This window comes from Cinclus cinclus, chromosome 4 (genome assembly GCF_963662255.1).
Source record: "Cinclus cinclus chromosome 4, bCinCin1.1, whole genome shotgun sequence".
NCBI lineage: Eukaryota > Metazoa > Chordata > Aves > Passeriformes > Cinclidae > Cinclus > Cinclus cinclus.
Window position 1 is genome coordinate 55,014,995 of NC_085049.1, and position 24,351 is coordinate 55,039,345.

At 38.7% G+C, this 24,351-nt stretch overlaps 1 protein-coding gene across 1 annotated transcript in view; it reads left to right on the forward strand.

Annotated features, from left to right (window-relative positions):
* POLR3B (RNA polymerase III subunit B) overlaps positions 1-24,351 on the forward strand; it is a 71,485-nt gene that overhangs the window by 37,353 nt on the left and 9,781 nt on the right. The window contains exons 20-26 of the mRNA XM_062492121.1: positions 6,510-6,719; positions 8,552-8,710; positions 10,147-10,264; positions 10,693-10,835; positions 20,620-20,723; positions 21,588-21,754; positions 24,006-24,119. Coding sequence (XP_062348105.1) covers positions 6,510-6,719; positions 8,552-8,710; positions 10,147-10,264; positions 10,693-10,835; positions 20,620-20,723; positions 21,588-21,754; positions 24,006-24,119 — 1,015 coding nt within the window. The remainder of the gene's footprint in view (positions 1-6,509; positions 6,720-8,551; positions 8,711-10,146; positions 10,265-10,692; positions 10,836-20,619; positions 20,724-21,587; positions 21,755-24,005; positions 24,120-24,351) is intronic.

Consider the following 24,351-nt stretch of genomic DNA (forward strand, 5'->3'; position numbering starts at 1 on the left):
GGGTTTTATTGGAAATCATCATGACTTTCAAGTTTTCAGCATATCTGCAGGATTGGAAGAGTGGGGCTTTCTTTCTCTTTATGCTGCAATGTGCTGTCTGTTTCCAGACAAAAAGAGTTAAAAAGTGTTCTCGCAAAGAGAGACAGAACACAGATTGAGGAGCATTTCCTTGACTGATTGAGTAAGTGTCCTAAAAATAAATGTATCAATAGTTAACATTGACAGCAGAGAATAAGAAGAATCAAGTGTGAAAGAGAGTGGTTAGTAATTTGAACACTTTCCACAGCTATAGTTTAGATTTTGTGCTTTTGCTGTTTTAGACGAAGAGGGCAAGTACTGAAACAAAATTAATTTTCTGATTACTTATTATTTAATTTGACAGTGTCTTAAAAACCCAACTGGTCATTAAAACCCGACTGTAAATTTGCTGCTGGGGGTAATTGACAGCAGTTAAGTTCTAATCCTTTCTTTAAACCTCAGCGAAACCAGCATTAAAGTGTCCATGTCTATGGCCTGTGATAAAGGCAGAGGAGCCTGAGCAGTTATACATCAATTCAGACAGCTGCATTCAGACTGGTGCTCCACAGGCTTGTTTCATGCCTTGTACTGATGGCTTGCTTGCAAGTTGGGAGCTGCAGTAGCACAACTCTGTTTCATGAAGGAACTGCCACTTCAGTTAGGTTTACTAAACTATTTATTTCGTGTTGTGCGTTCAAAGCTGAAACACTGCACCTTTTGTGAGACTTCTCCAGCAGAATTAATAGCAAAGTAACTGCGTTATGCTGAACCATCATTTTGAGCACACGAAAACAGAAAATAGCAAGATGCATGCTTTATATTTAAATAAAATAAAAAAAAGGGTGAGTGGGTGGAAAGAAGAGCAATGCCATCTTTTTCCTTACAGTTCTCCCCCATCCCATTATCTTTCCCCCACCCCTGAGTCTCTATTTTATGACTATTAGTCTCAGAAGGTTTGGTTAGTTACCACACACAGTTAAGCAGGATCAGTGTGTACAGAAAGCCAATTCAGTATCTGTGGAGTTCTTTTGTAGTTTTCTGTGTGAAGGTTTTTTTCCCCGTTTTGTTTTGAGTGTCATTTGCAATTCATTGTCTGTGTTTTCTGAGGTTGGTGTATTCAGCTGCTTTGACCCTAGGTCTTGCACATTTAGCTCCTTGGATACAATCCTCTGACGTTCCTGCTGACGCTGGGAACACAAAAGCCATTGAATATCTTGAGCAATAAAAAAAGCCTTTGTTTCAGTTTGTTATGACAAAACACCTGACTCAAAGAATAAGCAGCTAGATAAAAGTAAATTTTAAAAGTTGGCACATGACTTGAGCTATATTTTGTTCTGTCTGAAGTACCTGCAAACACCTGAAGCTTTTTGTGATAACTGCATTTAAGAAAGCCACCATAAGTGGCAATATGCAGGGGCAGAGGAGCTTTTTCTCTACATTTACTGATCAGATGAGACCTAGAGGGTATTCCTGAAACATAGCACATACTTTTTTTTCCGCTTTTTTTTGTGAAGAGATGCGATGTAGTGCTTCAAACCCAAACTCTAAGTAACCATTCACCTTTAGTGCTTTCTTTCTCCATACTGAAATTGCAGAGCAGCTCCTCATCCAGCACTGCCATGTGGAAAGTCTCATGTCCAAGACTTCTGTGTCACTCCCTCAACTGTCAAAACCTGGGGCAGTGAAGGGAGCCCAGGGTTCAGAGTGGGAGAGGAGAGCCTTGGGCTTGTCTGCACTGACCCACCCCCTCTGACCACATCACAGTGCTGTGCCAGCACCTTTGGACAGTCTTTCTTTATATAAGTCTGTTTTTTAAGCAACATCAAGCTAAGCAAAGGTGTGAAAGCACAAGTAAGTGGCAGAGATTGCAATGAGGTCTCTAATCCAGTGTCCCTGACAAGTGTTAGATCCTAAAATAGTAATGTTTCTTCTGGAGAGCATTACATGTCAGTAAAAATGCCTTCCTTTCAGGGGTAGGTGAGTCGTCTTGTTGGAGGAATAGATCTGCACTTAATGACCAGACTGGATTTCAGTAAAATTAACTTGAAATTACACCCCTCACTTTTGTCATAGATTATTTATCATATGATGCAGGTTGAACTGTAAGACTGAGAGGAAATAAGGTAGTAAATACAGCAGCAACTGCAAAAACCCCAGTTGAATGTTGACATTTCAGTTCAAAGTTAACAGTTGCAGTTTAAAGTCTCAGAAGTACTTAAGATGAAAATACAAGAGTCTGTACTGTTTGCATTTCATGTGTTGGTAAAATAATGCTTAAGAGGATCAAATGCTTCTACAGTTAGAGAAATAGTTTTAAACTGAGCTTTTAAATTCCATTAAGACATAAAAACCTAGTCAGTTTTGCACATTGTACATCTGTGACTGTGTAAAAGCCTAATATGAAAAATTAAAAAATACAGTTTTCCTACCAGTAATCCCCCATACTGCACATGCACATGTGCTGCTGTGTGAGTGATGGTGTGGATACACAAAGCAAGCTGCACACTCACAGCCCAAGTATGCACTCCAGCTTCCACCCAAATGACATAACACAGGTCTTGACTAAGGAAAGGAGGATTTGGGTGTTGATTATTACTTTAACCTCTGAAAGAAAAGGAAGTATTTGAGGGGACAGATGTAGGTGAGTGAGAGCTTTATTGTAGGAGCTTATCACTAAGCAAAAACTTTGATATTACAAAGCAAAGCCTCTTACTGTATCATATACTTTCTGCTTTGCTTCTGTGAAGTAGCAAAGCCCTTTATATATTGCTCTGCCTTGTACTGTAGCCAGCTGAATATATTGAGTTGAGAAGATAAATATGCTTCAAGGAACTGAGTGGTGGGGGGTTTTGACAGTTGTGAAAGTTCTTTGGTGAACTGGGAGCCAGAGTCATCCCAAATTCTGTACAGCTGGCCTAGGGGCACAGAATCTAAACAAACCTCAAAACAAAACCAGCTGTTGCTGGTCATCACAGCTGGATCTGGGAGCACTGTGGCTGCAGCTCTGTTCTGCCACTGCTTTTTGAGGACTGTTTGTGCTCTGTGACACCACCTCGTTTTGACACCTCTCCTTGGTAGCAGCCACAGAAGTGCTGAGGCAGAAATGAACTCTCCTCCCTGCCCCCCGATTTACCCATAATATTTTTAACCCACTCCTTAATCTTTCTACTGTGAAAGGAGTATTTCTAACAGTTAACCTCCAGATCACTTTAATGCATGTGCTGTAACAATCTGTCTGAGCCGAGTCAGAGCCCCCTCCACAAAGTTTATTGGAGCATTTAAAATTGTACTTCTTCCTCTCTTGTGTTGTGCTCATATTAAAGGGCAGAGTCATAGAAAATCCATGGTGAAAACAGGGGAAATACAGAATTACAGTAATTCTTTTCTTGGCATGTGCAGTAATAGCCCTTTTGACTCAAGTAGATTGATTTCTGTATCCTTGTTAATTTGGATTGTACAGTTTAATGTTATTGTGATACACTATAGAATTGGATTATTGCTTATTTTAGCTGGCTGTTTGTTCTGGTGAGTTTTTAAAACTTTCAGCATCAGAATAACAATGTTTCATTTATGCTAAATATCAGTAGATAGTGTTTTTATAGTGATTATTTCAGACTAAAGGATGCTCAAATGGTACTTATAAAGAAAAAAAAAACTGTCAGGAAACGGGAAAAAAGGAAAGAATGTACACGTGCATTCACAATATATCAAGTACCGAGAAAAGCAAGAAAATTATCTTTGTTGTATCCAGGTCAACCTTGTGTGTTTTGCTTTAACCAGGGCTAATTACCTATGAAAAAAATTGGTTCTTGCTGTTGGGATAATTATAAATGCAAGTCATTGTGAGCAGGGTTTGTTATGGTGAACTTTAATTATACTTTACTTTTGCTTGGTTGTTTGGCTGGAGCAAACAAGGGCTCTGTTCTTTCAGAGAGAAAACAGAAATAAAGCTAGTGACTTCCTTCATTTCAGCACCCACACAGAGGACTCATCCCAATACACCAGTCCTCTGAAGAGAGCTGCTGCTTTATTTTAAATAAGCAGATTGTGGTTTCAGGCTGTGGTTTGTTAGCCCAGTTTAGAGAAAGCATTATTTGTATAACCATTAAATCCTAGTAATTAGGAATAATATTGCTGATGTATGGCATGCTTTGTGGCTAATTTATTTCATTTGTGCTCTAGAATCACTCTCTAACCATTTTCTTCCCTGCTAGGATATCTGTAATTGATATATATGTATGTTTTCCATTTGATAGAGCATTCACCTCCTGAAGAATAGCCTGGATACAGTTTATTATTGAGGCTCACAATCTCAGTAATGTCAGTTCTGGCTCCCAGACAGTAGCAGTTCTGTTAGGCTTATCTGAATCTCTGATAAAAATGTTTTGAAAAATTTTTGAAATACAGTTTTGAAATACATGAAACATCTGAAAAGAAATCATTTGCATTACCTGAAATATGTAAAAGTGTCATCTGAAATCCTTGCTATAAAGGGGACTTCCACAGATTGTTACCAGGGTGTAAAGGACGCACTTAAAGTGTAAAAGGTAGATAAAACTTGTGCTCCAGGCCTCATCCTGTCTTAGCATTCCTAACCAGTGAACCACAGCAGGTACAGCATATAAACCTATCAGAGGAGAAAAAAATTGCAAGCATTTTGAAAGTTAAGTTTGGCATGACTTTCTCTTGGGAAGATTTCTCTCAACATCGGGAAAATGTACCTACCTGTGAAACATTTAAGCTGACCTTCACTGCAACCTATCCCAAAAGCACCCAAATTTATTCATTCTGGATGCAGAGGGGGGAAAATGGTCTAAACCTCTTGAGTTTTTAATCTGGAAGTATGTCAGAGTATATCAGAAATAGTGGGGCCTTCAGGTAATGGGCCTTGCAGGGTGGGACTGCAGAGTCTTCAATGTTGATGAATCCAGGCCCTACCAGCTTGTTATAGTGTTGTATTAGCTTATTAGAGACCAAAAATACTGCTCAAGGATGATTATCCTAGAAAAAGACAGAAAACAACTGCTTAAAAGCAAGAGACAAGCCTGTCAACTCTACCAGATTTTTCTTGTAATTTGAAAATTCTGTTCCTGTGTCACTGAATCTGCTTTCTAGAACCTGGGAAAGGCCAGACCAGCTGTAACAGTTCATTTTCAGACTGTAGCTGTTGAACTGTCTCTCCATTCCTGTCCTTGGGAAGGGTAGACCACTTGTGGTTTAGGAGAGAGCCCAGTGCCAGGGACAGGATAGTTCTTTGGAAATGCCTGGTCTTAGAGTCTGGTTTTCTAGACACTTTATGTAAATGGGAAGTGCAAGTAGATGCATGTAAAATGTGAAGCTGGCCTCCCCAGTGAGCAGGTTTGTGTTCAGATGTGCTTCCTGGCCGTGTGAAATCTTCCTTATACACTGACTGCCTTGACCTTTCCAAGAAAGCAGCCAGGCTCTGAAACTGCAGGAGAAAATGGAAAGGTTTTGAGAAACTTGCATCCTAAGGACAAAGTACTGCAAAATATTTAACACTTAAAACTTTAAAATGTTAACTTTTCAGACTGCAATTTCTTAATTGCTTAGAGACCTAGGATAGTCCTGGTACAGCAAACTCCAATAACGTATGATTGCCTTAACTTTTGTTCTGCTGCACAACGGTTTATGTTTCCCTGCTGGGTGTTAATTATTTTTTCCTCAGATTTCAGGAGACACTTTGGCATTCTGATGGGACAGGGCCAAAAATTTCAGTCTCAAGCTGGGAGGTCTATACAAAGGGTTGAATTCTGAACTGTAAATTTAAAATTAATTTCCTGTAAAAAGACAAATATATTATGAGTGGACTTCTACTGTAGTCTTTCTATCAATGATGCTTCTAATTTCAGAAAGTAAATCACTCTTGACTGCTGCTAGTGGTATGCTTTGTTAGTACTCTGTCACGTTCTAACACAGGCTGCTGTTGAACTAATTATAGCCCAAAAAAGGAAGGAAATATGATGTTGAAGATGAAGAGCTAGATCCACAGTTTCTCTTGAACTCAGTGATGTTCTTTCTGTTGATTCTCATGTAATTTTGGATCAGGTCTCTGAAACACAAGTTGAACTCCACAAGAAAAATCCCAAACTTGGTGACTATAAGAACAATAAAAGCAAACTTCATAGTTGCAAGATGGGTAAAAAAACCCATCTAATTTTGCATTTAGTCAAATAGCTTTTATTTCTTTTGTTGTTGTTCTTTTTATATTGATGCGTAAATTTTCCCTGTTTAAGAGAAAATAAATAATTCTTTCTGGGAGCTTACATTAAGAAAGCACTTATATATTTATTTAAATATAATAATGTAAAAGTTTTTAGTTTTGATTCTTTTGTTATTTCTCCCCTTCTTTTCTTGAAGAATTCCTATTTTATTTTAATTAATTTGCATTTTGGTAGTTTTTTAGCCAAGGCATTTCTGGAAAACTCACTAATGTTCACTGCTTTAAGTTTTTCTTTTACTTTTATATGCAGGTACTATTGGATACAATCAAAGAAACAGGATAGACACTCTGATGTATCTCCTTGCCTATCCACAGAAGCCAATGGTAAAAACAAAAACAATAGAACTGATAGATTTTGAGAAACTCCCTGCTGGACAGAATGCCACAGTTGCTGTGATGAGCTACAGTGGCTACGATATTGAAGATGCTCTTGTCTTAAACAAGGCCTCTTTGGACAGAGGTAGGATCCATCAACTCTTTACCACTTCTCCAGTGTGTGTTCCAGTATATATTCTAATAAACTTTTCTTCTAGTGCTATCCTGTAACAACTTCTGTTACAGTTATGAGCATTAGATCTTCAGTTAAGAAATTGAATTCCCAAAATGTTTTGAATATTTCTGTTTGTTTTCTGTATGATTAGTGTTTGTAACCCCATGCATTTAATTGTGTGGTGAAGTTGCCAACATGCATATAAATTTCTGAGTCTGGATGTTATAAGAAAGAAGGGCTAACTTCTGACCTCAAATAAAAAAGTGTAAATACTTAGTTTACAGAAAACATAACAGAGTTAATCTGTTCTGTAGGGCTTGCTTTTTAGATGGTTGCCTGAACCTTTGTTCATTACTAAGAGAGGTCTCGTTATTTGTACCCATAACAAAAGCAGTAGATGAAATTAGACTTGTGAATGTGTTTAGGAAAGGAATAGAACCCAAGGCAGTTTGTGCCTTTGTAAGCTTGGTGTTCTGCAGGAGCAGTAGCAGTATTGCCTGCTTTCTGAGAGAAAATAATAGTACTGTCTAAAGCAGAATAATTTAGTGTTTATTCAGAGCTAAATTAATAACCTGCTTCCTTAAAAAAAAAAAATAAACCAACTCTGTGGTGCAGTATATTTTAAGTAAAGTACATAAGCACCAAAGTGAAGGTTAACTAACAGAGACCCATGTTTGTGCAGGTCTGCTCTGTCTCACTCTCTCCACACTCCTTCAGCACTTCATGTTAATGCTGCTGAGGTCTGGAGGAGAGTTGCCTGAAAACTTAGTCTCTCTTCTCTCCCTTTTCTCAATAAATTCCTTTGAGAGCAGGCATAGTGATCAAATTGGTTTTAGTTTCGGGTGGCCAAAATCAGATTCTTCCATCACTTTATTCCCCAACCCCCCCAACTCCCTTCCTCCTAGTTGCTAGGCAGCAATAATAGTATTCTTAGACATGTATCTTTGGCATTAATGTCTGCTGCATTTAATTTATGCCTCCTTTTCTAAAACAACAACAAGCATGATTTAAAACTGAATGTTTTCTTTTCTGGTAGACTGGTAACATTTACAGGGAGAGCTGTGGTACTTGTCAGGAATTACTTGACATAATCTGAAGATATAGATGTACTGTATGTGGCCACAACCATCTTTCAAATGAACTAAAATAACGCAGGATTATTAGCAAGCCTTGCTCTTGGCTCTCTGTAATTCTAAGTGTGATTGAAGTCTTTAGTATCATGGTTAGTTGCTGTACTTGGATAGAAATTCCACAGATGGACTTTTCTCATCTAAAACACACTTATTTTATAACAGTATATGTAATTTCAAGTGAGAAAAAAAAGAATAATGGGTTGATTATACTAAACACTCAGTACTTTCCTGGTAGACTAGCTTATGCCAGCCACAAACATGAGTAAAAGTTCAGGTTTCTTAGAACTCATGAAGGGAAGAGGTGCTCCTCTCACCCTGTTACAGTCTCTTCTCCCATGTTACATCTTCCTGGAGACCACCAGAATTATTCAAGAGATTCAGTGATTTCAAGAGAAATGATGTGTGCATGTGTGTGTGTGTGCAGAGATACAGCAGCAGATTAGCACAGTTCAGAATTGAACTGTAGTCCAGTGTCTAAAAAAAAGTGGTGTACACAATCTGCTGTTGAAGTTGTGCACCACTAGGTATCCGTGCACAACATTATGCGTGTTCAAGCCAGTGAATAATCTAACTAATAAAAACCACTTTATATTCTGTAGATTTTATCCCGATCATGTGTTATAAAAGATCTTTGGGTTCCTAGGCAGATGAGTTCGTGTTCCATTTTAGGTTTTGGAAGGTGTCTTGTGTACAAGAATGCCAAGTGTACACTGAAGCGTTACACGAATCAGACCTTTGATAAAGTGATGGGGCCAATGCTGGATGCAGCTACCCGTAAACCCATCTGGCGCCATGAGATTTTAGATGCTGATGGTATCTGCTCTCCAGGTAGGCCAAACTGCATCTTCACTCATGGCATGTTCATAGCCAAAGTGGAAATTATTGTTCTGTCAGTATTTCTTGTGCACCTTGTTTTATATTTAGCATTTTGGGAGCTTTTTTGTCTTGAAGACAGCAGTATTGTGATGGAAAATATTAAAAAGCTAGTTCCTGAAAGAAGCATGTTAGCAGTCATTGGGGGGGGACTTTTGTGCATGAAAAAAGTAGCTTTATATTTAAGTAGAAGAGTGAGTTTTTAATAATGTGAATCTACTGAAGCATTAGAATTTGTATTCTTATGTTCCCAAGCTGGCAAGCTTTTAATACTGTAATTTTCCCCTGTTTGTCTGTCGTGTACTGTTGTTTTCTTAAGGATAGAGATAGACTCCTTATTATTTTGATTTCGTGCATCAGAATCTCCTAGCAAGATGTCAGTTGTTTGAGGAAGTAAAACCATATGGTCTTAACACTTTAGAACAATGTTTGGAGAGAGATAAGAAGAATAAATAGAAGTGTACAGAGAGGTGTGTAACTTTCCAGTGGTAATAGATTTGAGAAAGAATCCTCCCACAGTGTCATCCTTTAGTTAGAAAAGGGCTTAACAGATCTGTTAAGATCTAGTAAGAAAGGTGTTTTAAAGGCCACTAAACTTAATTCCATTATAGTAACACAGTTGGGTCAATTTTTCTCTTTAACACATCACAATAGAGCTTTCAAAGTTAATTAAGGAAAAAAAAGCAAGAATCTTCTGAAGTATTAGGCTAGATAGGACTGGGCTGGACTCAAGACTGAAACTGTTCTCAGCATGTAGGTAAAAACCTATTTGAGGTAGTTCATGTGGACAGAAGCGACACTAGCTGAAGTTCAGTGTAATTTAGTGGAGGAGGTGGGAGGTAGATACTTGATGTGCAGTTGTATCATTGGGCAGCCTCCTGATCTGATTTTCAGTGTAAAGGGCAGGATTAGGGAATGGAGTAGGAGAAAGCAATATATGACACCAGTATCAATAGGAATATGTAAATACAAGGAGAGACTGACAGTAGTCTTGCACAGCTCGTTGTGGAAAGATGGGCTGTCCCAAATTTAGATGTGAATTTCTAAAATTTGTCAGTTCTATCATGGCAAAATGTTCCCTGTTAAATTTCTCCATACTTAGAGCAGATGACTTCAGATACTTTTGTGCAGACTTTTGACCCAGGGTATGTTGAATAGCTGTTCTCATTGTGCACCCAGAATGCAAGCTCTTCTGCTTTGGTTTGCCAAAGAAAACTGGTTTAGTGATTCCCTTACCATTCAGTATTTAGTAAAACAACAGAGCATACTTCTTGGGCATCTTCCTCCCAGTTTGTCTTCCACCTTGCTTTTTTTTAAAAAAAAAGGCTTAAAATGTATTTCTAACACAGTCAGATTCATTTTCTTGGTGCTTTTTCTTTGGTTCTCTGCAGGTGAAAAAGTAGAAAATAAGCAAGTCCTTGTGAACAAATCTATGCCAACTGTGACCCAGACACCTCTGGAAGGAAGCAGTGTGCCTCAGCAGCCGCAGTACAAAGATGTGCCTGTAACGTATGTTGCAATATAACTTCAGAGATGGGCAAATTACATGAAAGAAAGTTGTCTGAGAAAATACTCAGTTCTAGAAAACTCCCTTCTTCAACTCTAACTATATTTGGTTGTTGTTTGTTTAATTGAAGATCAAGAAATTGGCGATATATGAGGAAGCTTTTGCTGTCCAGAAGAGCCCACGTGAAAAAAACCCACACCTTGTCCTTTACAAGTTGAGCTTAATTCTCTCTTAGTTTCTGTTGCAGCTCTTAAAACTTTTGTAGAAACATGCTGTACTCTGGAACTTGTATGTAAATATATAATCATTTTTCCTCATATACAAGTTCCAGAAAGATTATAGTTTGGTCAGGAGCTTACCAAGAAATAGTTGTCTGTAACTTGTGTTTGGTTCGTAGAAGTAAAACCAATGTTTTGGCTTCTTTTACTAGCTACAAAGGTGCTACTGATTCTTACATTGAAAAAGTAATGATTTCATCAAATGCAGAGGATGCTTTCTTGATCAAAATGTTGCTGAGGCAAACCAGACGTCCAGAAATTGGAGATAAATTTAGCAGTCGTCATGGGCAGAAAGGTAAAGGACACATTTAATAAAAATAAATTCATGCTGCATATGCCTACTATATGTACATAGTGTATGTTTGCATTGATTGATTCATATCTTTTATGAATACAGTGAGAGAAGGCCATATCCCTTTTTTTTTGTGAAGTTCACCTAATTTAGCAATGGTGTTTCTGAAACAGAAATGTGTTAGCAAAAACAAGTCTCAGTTGGTCTGTGAATCTGGAAGATACAGTAATTGCCCGTTTTAAACAAGTACAGGGTTTTTGAGGTAGGTTGTTTTTTTTTTTAAGTCATAGTTTGTATTTAGGTGGTAGATTTGTCAGCTGGTTGTCAGTAGAGAGATTGGAAAGGCTCTGAACAGACAGAAAAGATGAGAGATTAAATGGGATGTTTGCAGGTCTGTGCAGATATTCTGCTCTAAAGACAAGACTGACTGCAGGTAAATAACTCAGAACCATGGTGTAAAAGGGAAGCAAATCAGAAACACAGCTAGAAGTGCACCAGCAGAGAGCAGAAAGAAAGGGAATGTTTTTAAAAATACACCTGGGATATATGATCTGGAGCACTTCTGCATCTTCAGACCAAAACCTGAAAATGAGTATACTAGGAAGCTGCTTGGTGGCATGTAGTTCTCAAGTTTTAATGTTACTAGGAAAATAAAAATCAGGAACCTACTTCTCTATCTGCTGAAAAACAGCAGTGAACTCCCCTTGACCTGAATGTAAAAAAAGACAAGTCTCAGATCATCCTCTGAATCTCAGAGGGTTGGAAGGTGTGGAAAGGGTGTTAAGGAAGAAGTGACTGAAAACAATCTGACTGTAACCAGCTTTAAAGCATATTTTGTTCGCACTGGTGTCAGTGTGGGGCAGGTTTTGACATGTTTTCATCATTTTGTACGCTTGGAAAATCGAGATTTGTAGTATCTGAAGTGTGACCTGTGTTAGTGTATGTGCTGTGCTATTACCTGAGTGTTGTAATCTTGTTACAATTTTAGGTCTTATTTTGGCTTGAGAGCATTGCTTGGTCTCTTCGTCAGATGTGATGGAAAAGTAAAAAAGGTTGATATTACCAAATCCTTTCCATTGCAGCCCATACACCCTTTGCAATCCTGTCCTTCTGACTACTGACTGATGTAACTGAAGTGAAAGGCTGCATCCCTCTCATGAGACGCAGAGCTAACCACAGTAATCCGCATTTCTGTGATGTCCAAGTTAGGGGATCAGGACATCTACCTACATCAGACGTGTCAGTCAGAAGAGGTGAAATGGCTGCAGAAGGCAGTAGTTTATCACAGTGACAGCTGTTACCAGATACTGCCTCAAATTTGTGTTACCTATAAGAATAGTCAGCGCAGCCTTGCTCAGCACGTGCAGCTCTCTGCAAGATCACCTGTAATTCCACAGTGTCTTTCCACATACCACAAAACTGGTTTTTGAAAAACTATTTTCAGGAAATACTTCCATTGTTTCTGTTGTTAGTAAGGAAGAGAAACTCTTCTGCTAAGCATTGAAATGTTTTTCCGGATTGTATTTTCAGGATGGTTTTTGTTCTAAAAATGCAAAGCTAGTGATACGAGTGACTTGGGAATCAGTATTGTTGAAGGTTTCAAAAAAGTAAAGCAGCAGCTCTACATACCTGATTTTACTTCTAAAACTGAGTCTAGTTCTTGCACTGCAGCCTTATAGGATAGTTATGATAAGTGAGGGGAGGAAGACCATTAGCTTCAGAGGCAACCAGGAGCTGAGCAATTCAACTGCCCTGTTCTTCCTTTTCTCAGGGAAGATCCTCCTTCAGGAATATTTTGTGTAGATTCTCTTTCAAATACTTTTTCAGTCTCATACACAATGAAGTTGTGCAGTGCTTAAAAACTTAGGAGCATTGTTAGAGCAGTGCCAATTTCTTGATACAATTTCAGCTTTGTCTAATTAAACCCTTCTCCTTGTAAGTGGTATGCAGTATTTTAGCAGCAAGTTATTATACAACAATGCAATCAGTGCTGTGCAGGACAAATTTTCTTATTAGAATTTAAAAAAAAGCAAAAAAAGCCTCCAAATTCTATTAAAGAAGCTGCTTGGTTAATCATGATAAATATTTATAGGGATTTGCATGAAAAACTTAAGTAGGTACATTTTTTTTTCCTCCTAGTTTGGGCTGTTAATGTACACCTGTTGGAATAGTTGAGCAGAAAGTAAATGAACTTTTTTTTTTCATATCCCTCCAAAAAATAATAAAAAGAGTACTCCACAAATGCAGAACCATGAGTGGAAGTGGAAGAATGACAGAAGGAAACAGAATTGTGTCAGGCAGGCTGCAGTATGGCTTTAGGGTGCTAAAGACCTTCCATATGACAAAATGCACATAAGGCATCTCACAATGTAGAGCAAGCAGCCACCTGTGAAAATCCCATGGTAATGGAAAGCAATATCCTAAATGCTTTAGGAAACTTTGAGGGCACCATAGTTATGCCTGGCATTGCATCTGTTAACAGTATCATCCTGTATCTGTGCTTGGAATAATAATAATAATAATAATAATAATAATATAATGATGATGATGCAAACCCATAAATTATTTAGAATGTCCCTTTCAGACACGAGTGGGAACATTGCAACAGTTGTGTTACAGAGTTTGCAGGCTTGTGCCTGTAGCTGTCCCATACATAAGTCTGTAGTAATAGTCCCTTGTGATCAGGGGAGTGATCATGTTCCAAATTATTGCATTTTACTAGGACTCATAGCCTTCCTGGCAGTAAATCTCTCAGTTCACTGCCCTGTAGTGCATTATAGAAGAAGATGTTACAGTAAATGGGAGAAAGGAGGAATGCAGAGAAGACACATTTGATAGATATTAAGGAAAAAATACTGGCAGCAACAGTGCAGTTCACTGTTCTGCAGTTTAACTACACAGTGAATGAGCCAATACTGACAATAGCAGAGCTGGAGAAAAAGTATGAAAAGGAAAGGGAAAACCTCCTTTGATAACTTTTTAACATTGTATCTAGTATCATCCTCTGGCATCAAACTGGGGAAGGATCAGTCATATCAGAAGAATACAGATAATCATGAAACAGAAATCATAATACTAACAGTTTTACTAACAGAAACTATTGAGAGAATTTTTAATTAGCTCTGAATTTATTCTCTTATGTTGGTTTGAAGGCAAGCAATTACAACTTCAAGTTTAATTTTTGACTGTTAGGTTTAAGTCTGCCACAGGGCCATTTAAACATATAATGAGCTTAAATTAGCATGTACCTTGATTCACTGAGATGGAGAAAAAGCATGCCTGTCTGCATTGTCAGTCTTTTTTGTGAAATATATTTATTTTCTAGAAGGAATGCGTGAAGATGAGATTTGATTTAATGGCTGTGGCTTTCAAATAATTAAATATGTGCATAATAAGAGATTGTACAAACCACGTCTCAAACTTTCTGATGGTCTTTTTTTCCTGTATTCCAAATTGATTTGTATTTCAAAGCTGTGCTTTGTCACTGGAGCAGAAGGAAGCAGAGTAAGGGAATTAGAAAGTGTCTGGGATACAACAGATTAAATCTCACAAACCAGCTTTAGCCTTTTGTTACGGAAAAGCCTTTCGTTAAATATGTAGGTAGATTTTGTAGGCCTCTGTAATAATACAGATCTATGTCACTGCCTCTGTATTTGCTGCCTTCTTTGTGTCCTCTCACATGTCAACATGGTATTGGCAAGGGTCACCACTTCTGGCCTGTCCACCACACCCTCTTTTCACAAGAGTCCATGTTTTAAGTACACTTCTTCCAAGCTGCCTGTAAAAGGTTGCCTGTCCTTCAAGGCCTCTCAAAAAGAAGTATATGGAGAGAAGGAAAAAAAAAACTCAAACAATTGAGGCCACCATGCTGTGTTCTAAAATGCAAATATTTTGCTTTATTTTAGTAGTCATCTTGAAACTGGATGTTGCAGTAAGATCTTTGGGACTGAGACTGTCTCTATAGTCTGTGAAGTCATTAAGCTTCTAGTGTCTCACAAATAAATCCTCTCTGGTAGTTACATGTTTATCCTGAACTGCAGAACTTTGTTTTCACTATGTTGCATCATATATTTTCCAGAAGGATAGAAAAAACTTTTTTTTTGTTAATTATTTTGTTGTTTTAATCTTGTATTCTTCAAGCAAAGTCACTTTTCAAAGCACAGAAGGCAAAAGGATTGTTAAGCTAAAGAAGCTTCATCTGAGTTTCATACAAAGTAAATTATTATATTTCCAGATTTCCTCTTGCTTTGCTACAAGTCACAATGAGGAAAAAGTTGGGCTCCTTTGATGTGAAAAAAAGCAATATAACACTTCTCTGAAAGAACATTTCTCAGTCTCTCATGTGAAAAAGGATTAACACCTCCAACAAAGGTCCTGTAGATCACAGAACTAAGTAGCAATACTGAACAGTATTCCTGAGGAGTGGAAAAACTGTATTTAAGCAAGAGATTGTTTGAACTGGCAAACAGAAGCTTTTTAATAGCTGAAGATCTAAGATAAAGGATTAAACCTTTCTGAAGTATCTGCACTTAAACAACTCTAAAGACAAGGAAGCAAGTTTAAATTCATGAAAGATGGTCTTTGTTTTCCTAAATGAACCACGTTTTTTAGTGTCAAAACAAAATCCATTCACTGCATTATCAACTGTATAAACTTCATGACAATACCACTCATCTACCAAAGTCTGATCTTGCTTACTTTTTGAATTTTTTATTAGTTTGAGCATCTGCCATCTGCTTTCCTAACTTCATAATGGAGATCAACTTATCTTTTTCCTTTTCATGAGCACTTGTACAGTACAGATAAGCAGAACATTTAAAATAAAATGTTAGTTTTAAATGGCTGCTTGTGTCATTTTCCCCCATGTTGCAAGTCAGAATTAGTACTTTATCCCTAATAGAACATCAGTGTGTTTATAGTAATTAAATGGTTGTTGAAGTGGCATTAAAAAGAATTTGCTCTTAATCAACTGCAGGAATTTGGGATGATTACTAGTCATTAGGCATCAGAGAAGGTAGGGATTTCTTACCATATTTTTATCTTCAAAAGTTGAGTTTGAGAAAATGTCAGAATGCCATTAAAACTTCCCATACTGTTTTTTCTATTTATTTTCAACAAAACCACTGCTTAGATCACTGTCGTAAGAAGAAAAATCACAGCATTTTTTTTTTTTTAATCTCAAGCACCAAACAGGTAACCTTCTGACCTTTTCAGTAAATCCTCAACTGAACCTCTGAAATTAGGGTGATTTAGCATTTTATGGCACAGAATAAAAATCTCTAATTCTGTTTCCAAATAGTGTATCCTGAACGCACATTTTATTAAGCTCTTGACTCATTCAGCCATGTGTATTTTGTAAAGTTCCTATGGTTATTGTTTTACAATAGCTGCTTCCAGAAGCATTGTAAGGGTTTCAATTAATCAGCTCTTTGTGTGCTTCAGACTATGCAAATTTATCACATCAGACCATTCAGCAGCTCATGGGAAAGCAGTGTACAAACTGTATTGTCTTCTAGCACCTCCTCTCATTTAGAGTGATGTTTTTAATAAGAAAACTAATCAAGTTTACTTATGCATTATTTATCTGTTAATTTTAATTCTGTTCTTTACCTCTTATGTCAGATGGGATGTAGCAAGTGATATGATAGATCAGTGAATGATTCAATATTGAACAAAGCTTATGTGATGCAGCACTTTCTTCTTCTAGACTTCTTTTATGCTTAGTTAGTCAACACAGTATGTAATTAGAGAGTTTTGAAGCAGCTGTACATTTTTTGTTCGGCCTTACTAATTTTTGTATATCTGTCACTTGTCCGTAACATAGCACGATGTGTTACAGCTACAACTTTGCTTTATCATGTGATGTTGCCTTATTTCTCAAGAGTATTTCCAAATTCTGGCAAATCTGGCAAAGTTAAAATAGATGCCTTTGAAGTCAGTTTTAGGTCTTTTACCACCATATCATTAGAATGAGTAAACAAGCACGTTTGGTAATGCATTCCTTTTTATCTTGCTGATAGAAACTGGTATTGCTGCTGCTTCTATTCACGTCGTCTCCTTTGCTCGCTAATGTCCCTCCTGCTGGTAGTAATTAGTTTTCTATATTAGGTTGTTTTGACTTATTTGATGATTTTTTTTTTCTTTTTCATTTGGCGTGTGTGTATAGAAGGCACCTTATCGTAGCCTGGTGAAAAACTTTCCCATACTGTTGTGTTGTGTCCCTGCCCCCTCCCGGCCGCCCCCCTTCCCTCTGCTCTGAAGTGAGCTTTTACAAGTCTGGCTGTGCCCGTGTTTGTCAGCAAACTGTAAAGGCAACCACACGAGAGGTACCAGCCCTGGAAACCTGAGTTTCTCCTGATTAGGAAAAGAAACTGAGACAAAAGTACAGGGGCGAGGGGCTCTTTATGCTGTCAGTGCCTTGTGGAGGTACACGGGTTTGAGATGCTGTCAGCATTGATGCTGATAGCGTGTGTGGGGCTGGGGGCCATTGTGTATAGTCAGGGGGCTGTCATTTATTGGCTGCCATACAATAGCATTGAAAAACACTGCCTATGGCTGTTTTATACTTGCATGTTAAACCACTGTGGATGTCTGATTTTAGGTTATTCTAATTTAAACTGTTACCCTTGCATTAAGCTGCCATGCTTATTAATACACGTTTTTTCCTTTCTGATATTGTGGAAGAATTTCTTAGCATTTTCATTGATTTTCCTTCTAAGGTAACATTACAAAATTGGTACATGGAAGGTTGTTTTCTAGAATTTAATTTGTTTTTCAATTGACAAGAAATTAGATGTAGCAAGTTGCTAGATGCTTTCTTGCTCAAGCACACAATCATCTCGTTAATCCACATTAAAAAGCGTGTTTTGTCTGCAGCTTTTTCTGGTTGTTAATACTTGATTCTGGTCCCAGATGAGACTCCAGAATGTATAGGTGAGAGAGATTCAGGCCCACAGCAGTATAGAATTTAGTCTCAAGTTGTATTGCTCAATTCCAGATGCAGCATATAAAAATTACGAGAGGAAGGGAAGTTAATGAAACCAAATTATTTCATGTGTCCTCTATGAATGCTGGGGGATCAATTTTCATGTGATGTCTAAATCAGTAACAATTAAGAAATACTAACCTCTAGGAAGAACCACAGAGCAAAACAGTCTCCTAGTTTGAGTGTGCCTTATTTATAAATATTGTATGGGATGTAGTTGAGCAGCTGAGTTGTGAAACGCAGTTAATATTTGAACAGGGTTTGGAACTTGAGGGTGTTTTAAATCCAGCCTCCTTTACTGTTTTATCAGCCAGTTGCAAGAGATAGTTTCACTTACATGGTTTAATTCACTTGGTCACTTTCTTTCAGCTGTTGGCTTGCCTGGTAGTGCTCTGCTGCAAAAAAAAAAAAAAAAGAGTAGCAAATTCAGGAGTTTAAAGTGTAGGGCGACAAGCGTTAGTCTTCTGAAGAACTTCTGAAAGCAAGTGATTGTAAAATAAAATAAAATCAGGTTTACATTTTGAATTAATTGCAATTACTTACTTTTACAAGTAGCATCATATATAGGAAAGGTATCTTTCAGCTTTTTTAACAGTTGAATGAACTTTCTTAAAACATAGGGTCGGAAGAAGCTTCTCTGTCCTCTAAATACACACAGACATGCTGTAGATCTGCTACAGGCTCAGCAACTTTTTAAAATACAGAAGCTTAGAACTGAGGCTTTATAGCTTTCCTTTTTTTTCTCTCTTTTCCCTTTTTTTCCCCCCCCTCTGTAAAATAGAAACTTTATAAATGGCCTAGCGAGCTTCACATTTCTGGATTCTGTCTAAATATTTTGTTTTTAACTTCTAAGCTCATTATGCTGTCTTTGTGTTAACTTGTATTAAAATCTGTCAGCTATGACTGGTCTCATAACCACAGTCAGCGGACCAGAATAAGTTAATTATTTACTTGTGTCACTAGTGCTCTTCATCTAATGAAATGCACAGCTGTGTTAGATCTGCAGTTGGGTGTGTAGGTCCTATTGTTACACAAGTCAGCGGAGGGTAGAAGCCGCTATGATGGAGAGCCCTCAGTTCTTTCTGCTGTTCTGCCTTTCTGTGTCGATTTCATGGATCTTTTATCATTCACTTTCACACAAAACAAACAACACAGTGGCTGTCTGCTATGGGAACCAGCTTGGCATATAAAAGGTTTTCAGAGCCTAAAGTAATTTTAAGTTAGCTAAGATTTAATTCTTGGCTTACAGGTGCCGTGAAGTCCAGATGCAACCTAATGCTTTCTTAGATGTAAATGCAAATAAGGCAGAATGTATGCACAATAACACATATAAGAGTATTTATGTATAAAATTTTAGGACAAAAAAAAGCTGTGCAAGGAAGAGATAGTGGGTTGGTTTGAGTTGTTTTTTAAATTTATTTTCAGCAAATGATTGCTGCTTGGCAGGGAGGGCTGGAAGGATGTTATTGATTTATCACAGTAGAACAATGAAAATTAGTTTCAATAGGTTTAAAACCAAAATACAACAGCACACACACCCTTGCCCCAGACGTTTTTTTACTGCTCCCTTCCCCCATACTTACCATTCTCATTCTATTAACTACTGTCCCATACACCTATCCCTGTCTTGCTTGGACAGTGGAAGAGGAGCTCCCTCCTGAGCAGACGCTGATATCCCCCTGTGAGCTGGCTGGTCGGGGGATGCCTTTTTAGGGATGTAACCAGTACCCTCAGTCTTCCAGGAGCCCCCTCCACTCCAAGACTGTTCCCAAAGCATGCTCTGGCACAGTTGCAGCAGGCTGATCTCAAATAGCTTGCAGACTTTCTCAGCTCTAAAGGCTTCTGGAAGAAATTGTCCAGCTGAAACAGTAGCTTTGGTTCAAAGGAGTATGGGCTTAAGCAGCTGCATTTTAGCACCTGAATTTGAATGTTAGATCTCTTGATCATTTATAGCTGCAGTATGTTGATCTGCAGAATTCACTATAGAAAGTTGTAAGGGTTGGAAGGAAATTTTGAGATGCATGATGGACACTTAAGATGGGTTTTCATGTTTCTGTTTATTCTTTCTGCAATATTTTTAGTGTTTGGAGGGTTTTCTTTGTTTTATTTCCAACATTGATAGAGACTGAAAAAAGCTTCCAAAACTTTTAAAGGGACAGTTCGTGTTCATGGACTGACAAAATAAAAGCAGTCTGTGGAGTGGATTGCACTTTGTCATTCATTGATAGCAGTCTTTGCTCAGTAAGCAGATGTTACCTGAAAAAATCTTAATTGTTTTTTATTTATTTTCCCCTAGTTATCTCTTCTCAGTCCCTGTCAAAGTCCCATTTGATTGGTTTCTATTGACAGTATTTAGCAAATACATATGATAAATAAAATTCAAATCAATAATAATTCTATATGTCCAAAGACATAACCTAAGAAGCCACATTTCTGATTTTTTTTCTTTCAGGAAATTTAAGCACCAGCTTTAAAAACGGGGTCTCTCTTGAGATACTCCAGTCTGATTGGAAAGAAGTTTCTAGTTGCTTCTGAAAATAGTATCCAAAGCTTTCTTCCCTAATTTGCTAACTCACAAACAACTGGGAGCATTATGTAAGGGTATGCTAATTTTGCCAGTCCTGTCACAAGGGCTCTCTTCTAGTCTGCAGGTTGGGAGTACTGGTCATGGTAATGAATCTGGGTAAAAAGTGTTCCATGAGAAAGAGAGGAGGAGGAACACACTAAAGAAAATCTGGTGATGAGCATCAGCCCTACTGATGGTTTGCTGTTTTGTGAATTGAAATGTTTTCTCTTCTGCAGGGGTGTGTGGACTGATTGTTCCTCAGGAGGACATGCCATTTTGTGATACAGGGATCTGCCCAGATATCATAATGAACCCTCACGGCTTCCCATCGCGTATGACGGTGAGCACTGCTGCTCCACTCACGAGACACGGGCCCCAGGAGGGAAAGAGAAGGGCATCAGCCACCAGAGACAGAAACGCTTGAAGCGTGGTTTCACTGAGAATGTTCTCCAGTCATCATGCCATGCACTTGCTCTTGCTCTGAGTAGTCAGCCCTCTGTTTTGAAACATCCTGCTGTAAAAGGAGTAGGGTTGCAGACTCTTTGTGCATCATTGTCATTTTGTTCTGTATCAAGTTAAGAGGGGTGCAACTGAATGCTTTGCTTGCACCCTTTGTGTTTGAAGATTTCTTGCTCTTCCTACCCTATTGCCTGTGCTCACTAATCCGTCTGTGAGGTGAAGGTTGGAGAGGAGCTTCAGTTATAGATCCAGACCTATAAAGTTTCTTAAATTATACACACCTCCCTGGAACTGAGGCGCCTGACTCTTGCACCTGTGCTGCAGGGTCACTGCCTGCTAAATACCTCGCTGCCTGGCCTTTAATGTGGGACCTCAGTGCTTCCTTCATACAGCCTCTGATCTTTCTTCCTTAGTTAGCATCTTCCCTTCTGTTCCCCCTGCTGCAGGGCAGTCAGTCTCCAAGGCTGTTCCCTACAGCAGAAGGCCACATGGATCCTGCCCATTTTTCAGATAACTGGAAGAAGTGGAACTGCTTGACTTGGGACCTTAAAGGTGTTCCCAGACCCTGTGATGAGTCCAGTTTTCCCCGTCACATAGGAGTACTCCTGGTTCTTGGGCTTCTTCCACTCCTCCTGTTGCATGCAATAGCCCGGGCTGCCATCTGCCTAACTAACTTGTGCTGTGAGCAGTCCAGCCATGTGCCTGTCCTAATGACCAGGATGCTAACTCTGCTTTTCTTTCACAGGTAGGAAAGTTGATTGAACTCCTGGCTGGAAAGGCTGGGGTGCTCGATGGCAAATTTCACTATGGAACGGCTTTTGGCGGCAGTAAAGTTAAGGATGTGTGTGAAGATCTTATTCGCCACGGTTATAACTACCTAGGGAAGGACTATGTCACATCTGGGATCACTGGGTAAGAATCTCTCTTTAGATGTAGGTGTTTCAGGAGAGTGGGGAAATCCTGTTGACACACATCTGAAAAATCTCAGAGCTCGGGAGCTTCCTCCTGTTTGCAAACTGCTCTGTGAGATCGAGAAAAGAGCCTGAAGGATAGTATGCATTTTTTTCTCAGAAGAATTTTGTGGTTCCACATCTTAAAAATTGCTAGTGTATGTGTGGCTGTAATGGGAATGGCTCTTGTGGTACGTATGAAAATTTCCCAAGTTTTACTGCCTGGCACAAAAAAAGCTAAAATCAAGGCTTTCTTGCTGAGAGAGAAAAAAATTCTGATTTCTGTCAGCAGAAAGTCTTACATATGCTTGGAATCAGATAAGCATTTTCATGTTGACTTTAATGGTATTGTAAATACAGATTTGGAGGCAAGCGTCTGTTCCTTGGGAATATTCTGTATGTGCTCTTTTTTCCTTTTTCCTTTTTTTTTTTCGTTCGATTACACAATGTTTCAGTCTGGCATAATACTCTAATCTGCAAACTTCCTGCTGTGTTGATCAGACTGGCTTCTGAGAGACAGAGTTCAAAGAACATAAGATAGTTTAGGAACAGGAAAAGGCCATATGGCTTCACATGCCTGCCTTTCCAAAATGTATCTTAATCCTACCTTCCTGCTATTTTTATTATCCTTCCAGTCCCCTTCTTCTCAAGGAGCAAGTTTAGTTCTCTTTTGCAAGTTTTTTTAATATACTTTTTATTTTAATTGCCTTTCCTACCAACTTATTCCATATGTTGGTTCTCTTTTTGTTTCAGAGATACAATTTTATTTTCCTTATTCACTACATAGTCCATAAATTGTATATCAAGTATCCTGGTGTTTGAAAATCTTTCTGTTGGTATATCATGGTAGCTTTTAAAAAATCTGACTAATCATGTTTCCTAGGGAGAACAAAGTTACCTAACTCTAAAAGTCCATCCCCAAACTTCAGCTTTGTAGGGCCCTGTTTAGAGTTTGTTTAAGGATACTGACTTTTTCCAAGCAAATTACACAGGCTTAATCTGTTTGTTATGAAATTTGAAGGCATATTTCATAAGACTGTGAAAGTTTGCATATTTCAGATGTCTAATGAAGTTTCATTATTTTCTTCAATAGTCAGCTTTTGGAATAACACTGCATAATGTCAGTAATGACTCTGAAAGGAGGGTGCAATACTGTTGTCTCTTGCTTGTTTTTACATTGTACGTACTTGTTTTATTTTTCAATCAAATTAGTGGCCATGCTGAGTCTGTAGGTGTTAAACCTGGTAATTCTTCTGCTGAAGGCAGTAGCTGGGAAATTACTGCTTTTCACTGGTTGCTTTCTGATCTTTAGATGCTTACTTACACTCATTTTACAGTTGGGGGTGTTTTAAACACAGAAATCTTTAGCCATAGTCCAGCTCACAGGATAGAGTAACACCCTCTGTATTGCTCACAGATGTTCTCAAGCTGATGAAAGTGCCTAAATGCAGTTCTCTAGAGCCCTTTACCCAGCTCGTCTGAGTCCCCAGTGCCAGCCAGGGCAGCAGTCTTTGTCCCCTGGCTGCAGCTGCTGGGCAGTGCTGCCGGGGCAGCTGTGCTGATGCACAGCCACTCAAGGAGGGCTTTCACCATCTGGGCCTTGGGCTGTGCCCCAGGATGCAGTGCAGGGAGAATTAGTGGGTGAGGACACTGTTGGGCTCATAGTGTGCCAGTGCTAAGCAATTCTTGCAAATGCAAATTTCTTAAAGTGCTCCTACAAAAGGGATGTTTGGAGCATTTATCCCGGATGTATTTGCTTACATATATGCTTACCTTTATGAAGGAATGTAAACAGAAACACTCTAAGTGGCTCTTCAGGGTCTGACACATTTACAGCCTTTCCTGGCTACTGATGACGCTGTTGAAACCCTCCTGTGCAGATACAGAGGAGGGACTTACCATGGTACAGCTGAAACGGGTACCTGCAGCTGTAGCAGCATGTCTGCACAAGGTAAGACCAGAGTTCAGGAGCTTGCTCCTTGCTGCAGTGGGGACAGCAGCATGTGGTGCTGGCAGTGTACTGTCCCTGTGTTCAGAAGAATTCCCTGGAAGGGGTTTCAGGCTGATTGCCCAGAAAGCCCAAACACATTTTTCTAGGACCCATTGTTTCCAAATTGTTTCACATTTCTCCTCTACATTACACCCTTGTCTCTCTTAAGGTGGATGTATGCTAACTCTAGATGTCAGTTTTGCTTTGCTTTTTATTCTTTCAGGGAGCCTTTGGAAGCATATATTTATTTTGGTCCTGTGTATTACCAGAAACTGAAGCACATGGTGTTGGATAAAATGCATGCAAGAGCTCGAGGACCCAGAGCAGTGCTCACCAGGTATTATTACAGGCTAAGCACAATGTTCTTGTGTACCTGCAGAAGTGTGCCCAGCTGACTGATTGCTATAAAACAAAGTTTTTTTACCTTGTGATACTTGGCACAAAATACTATGAGCTGTTACTACATTGTTGCAGACTAAAATCTCTGACAGTGGACTGTGGCAGGAGGTTGTTCTGAAGGTTCAGGTGTGCTCTATGTGGTTCAGAATTGAAATTTGCTTCTCAAATTT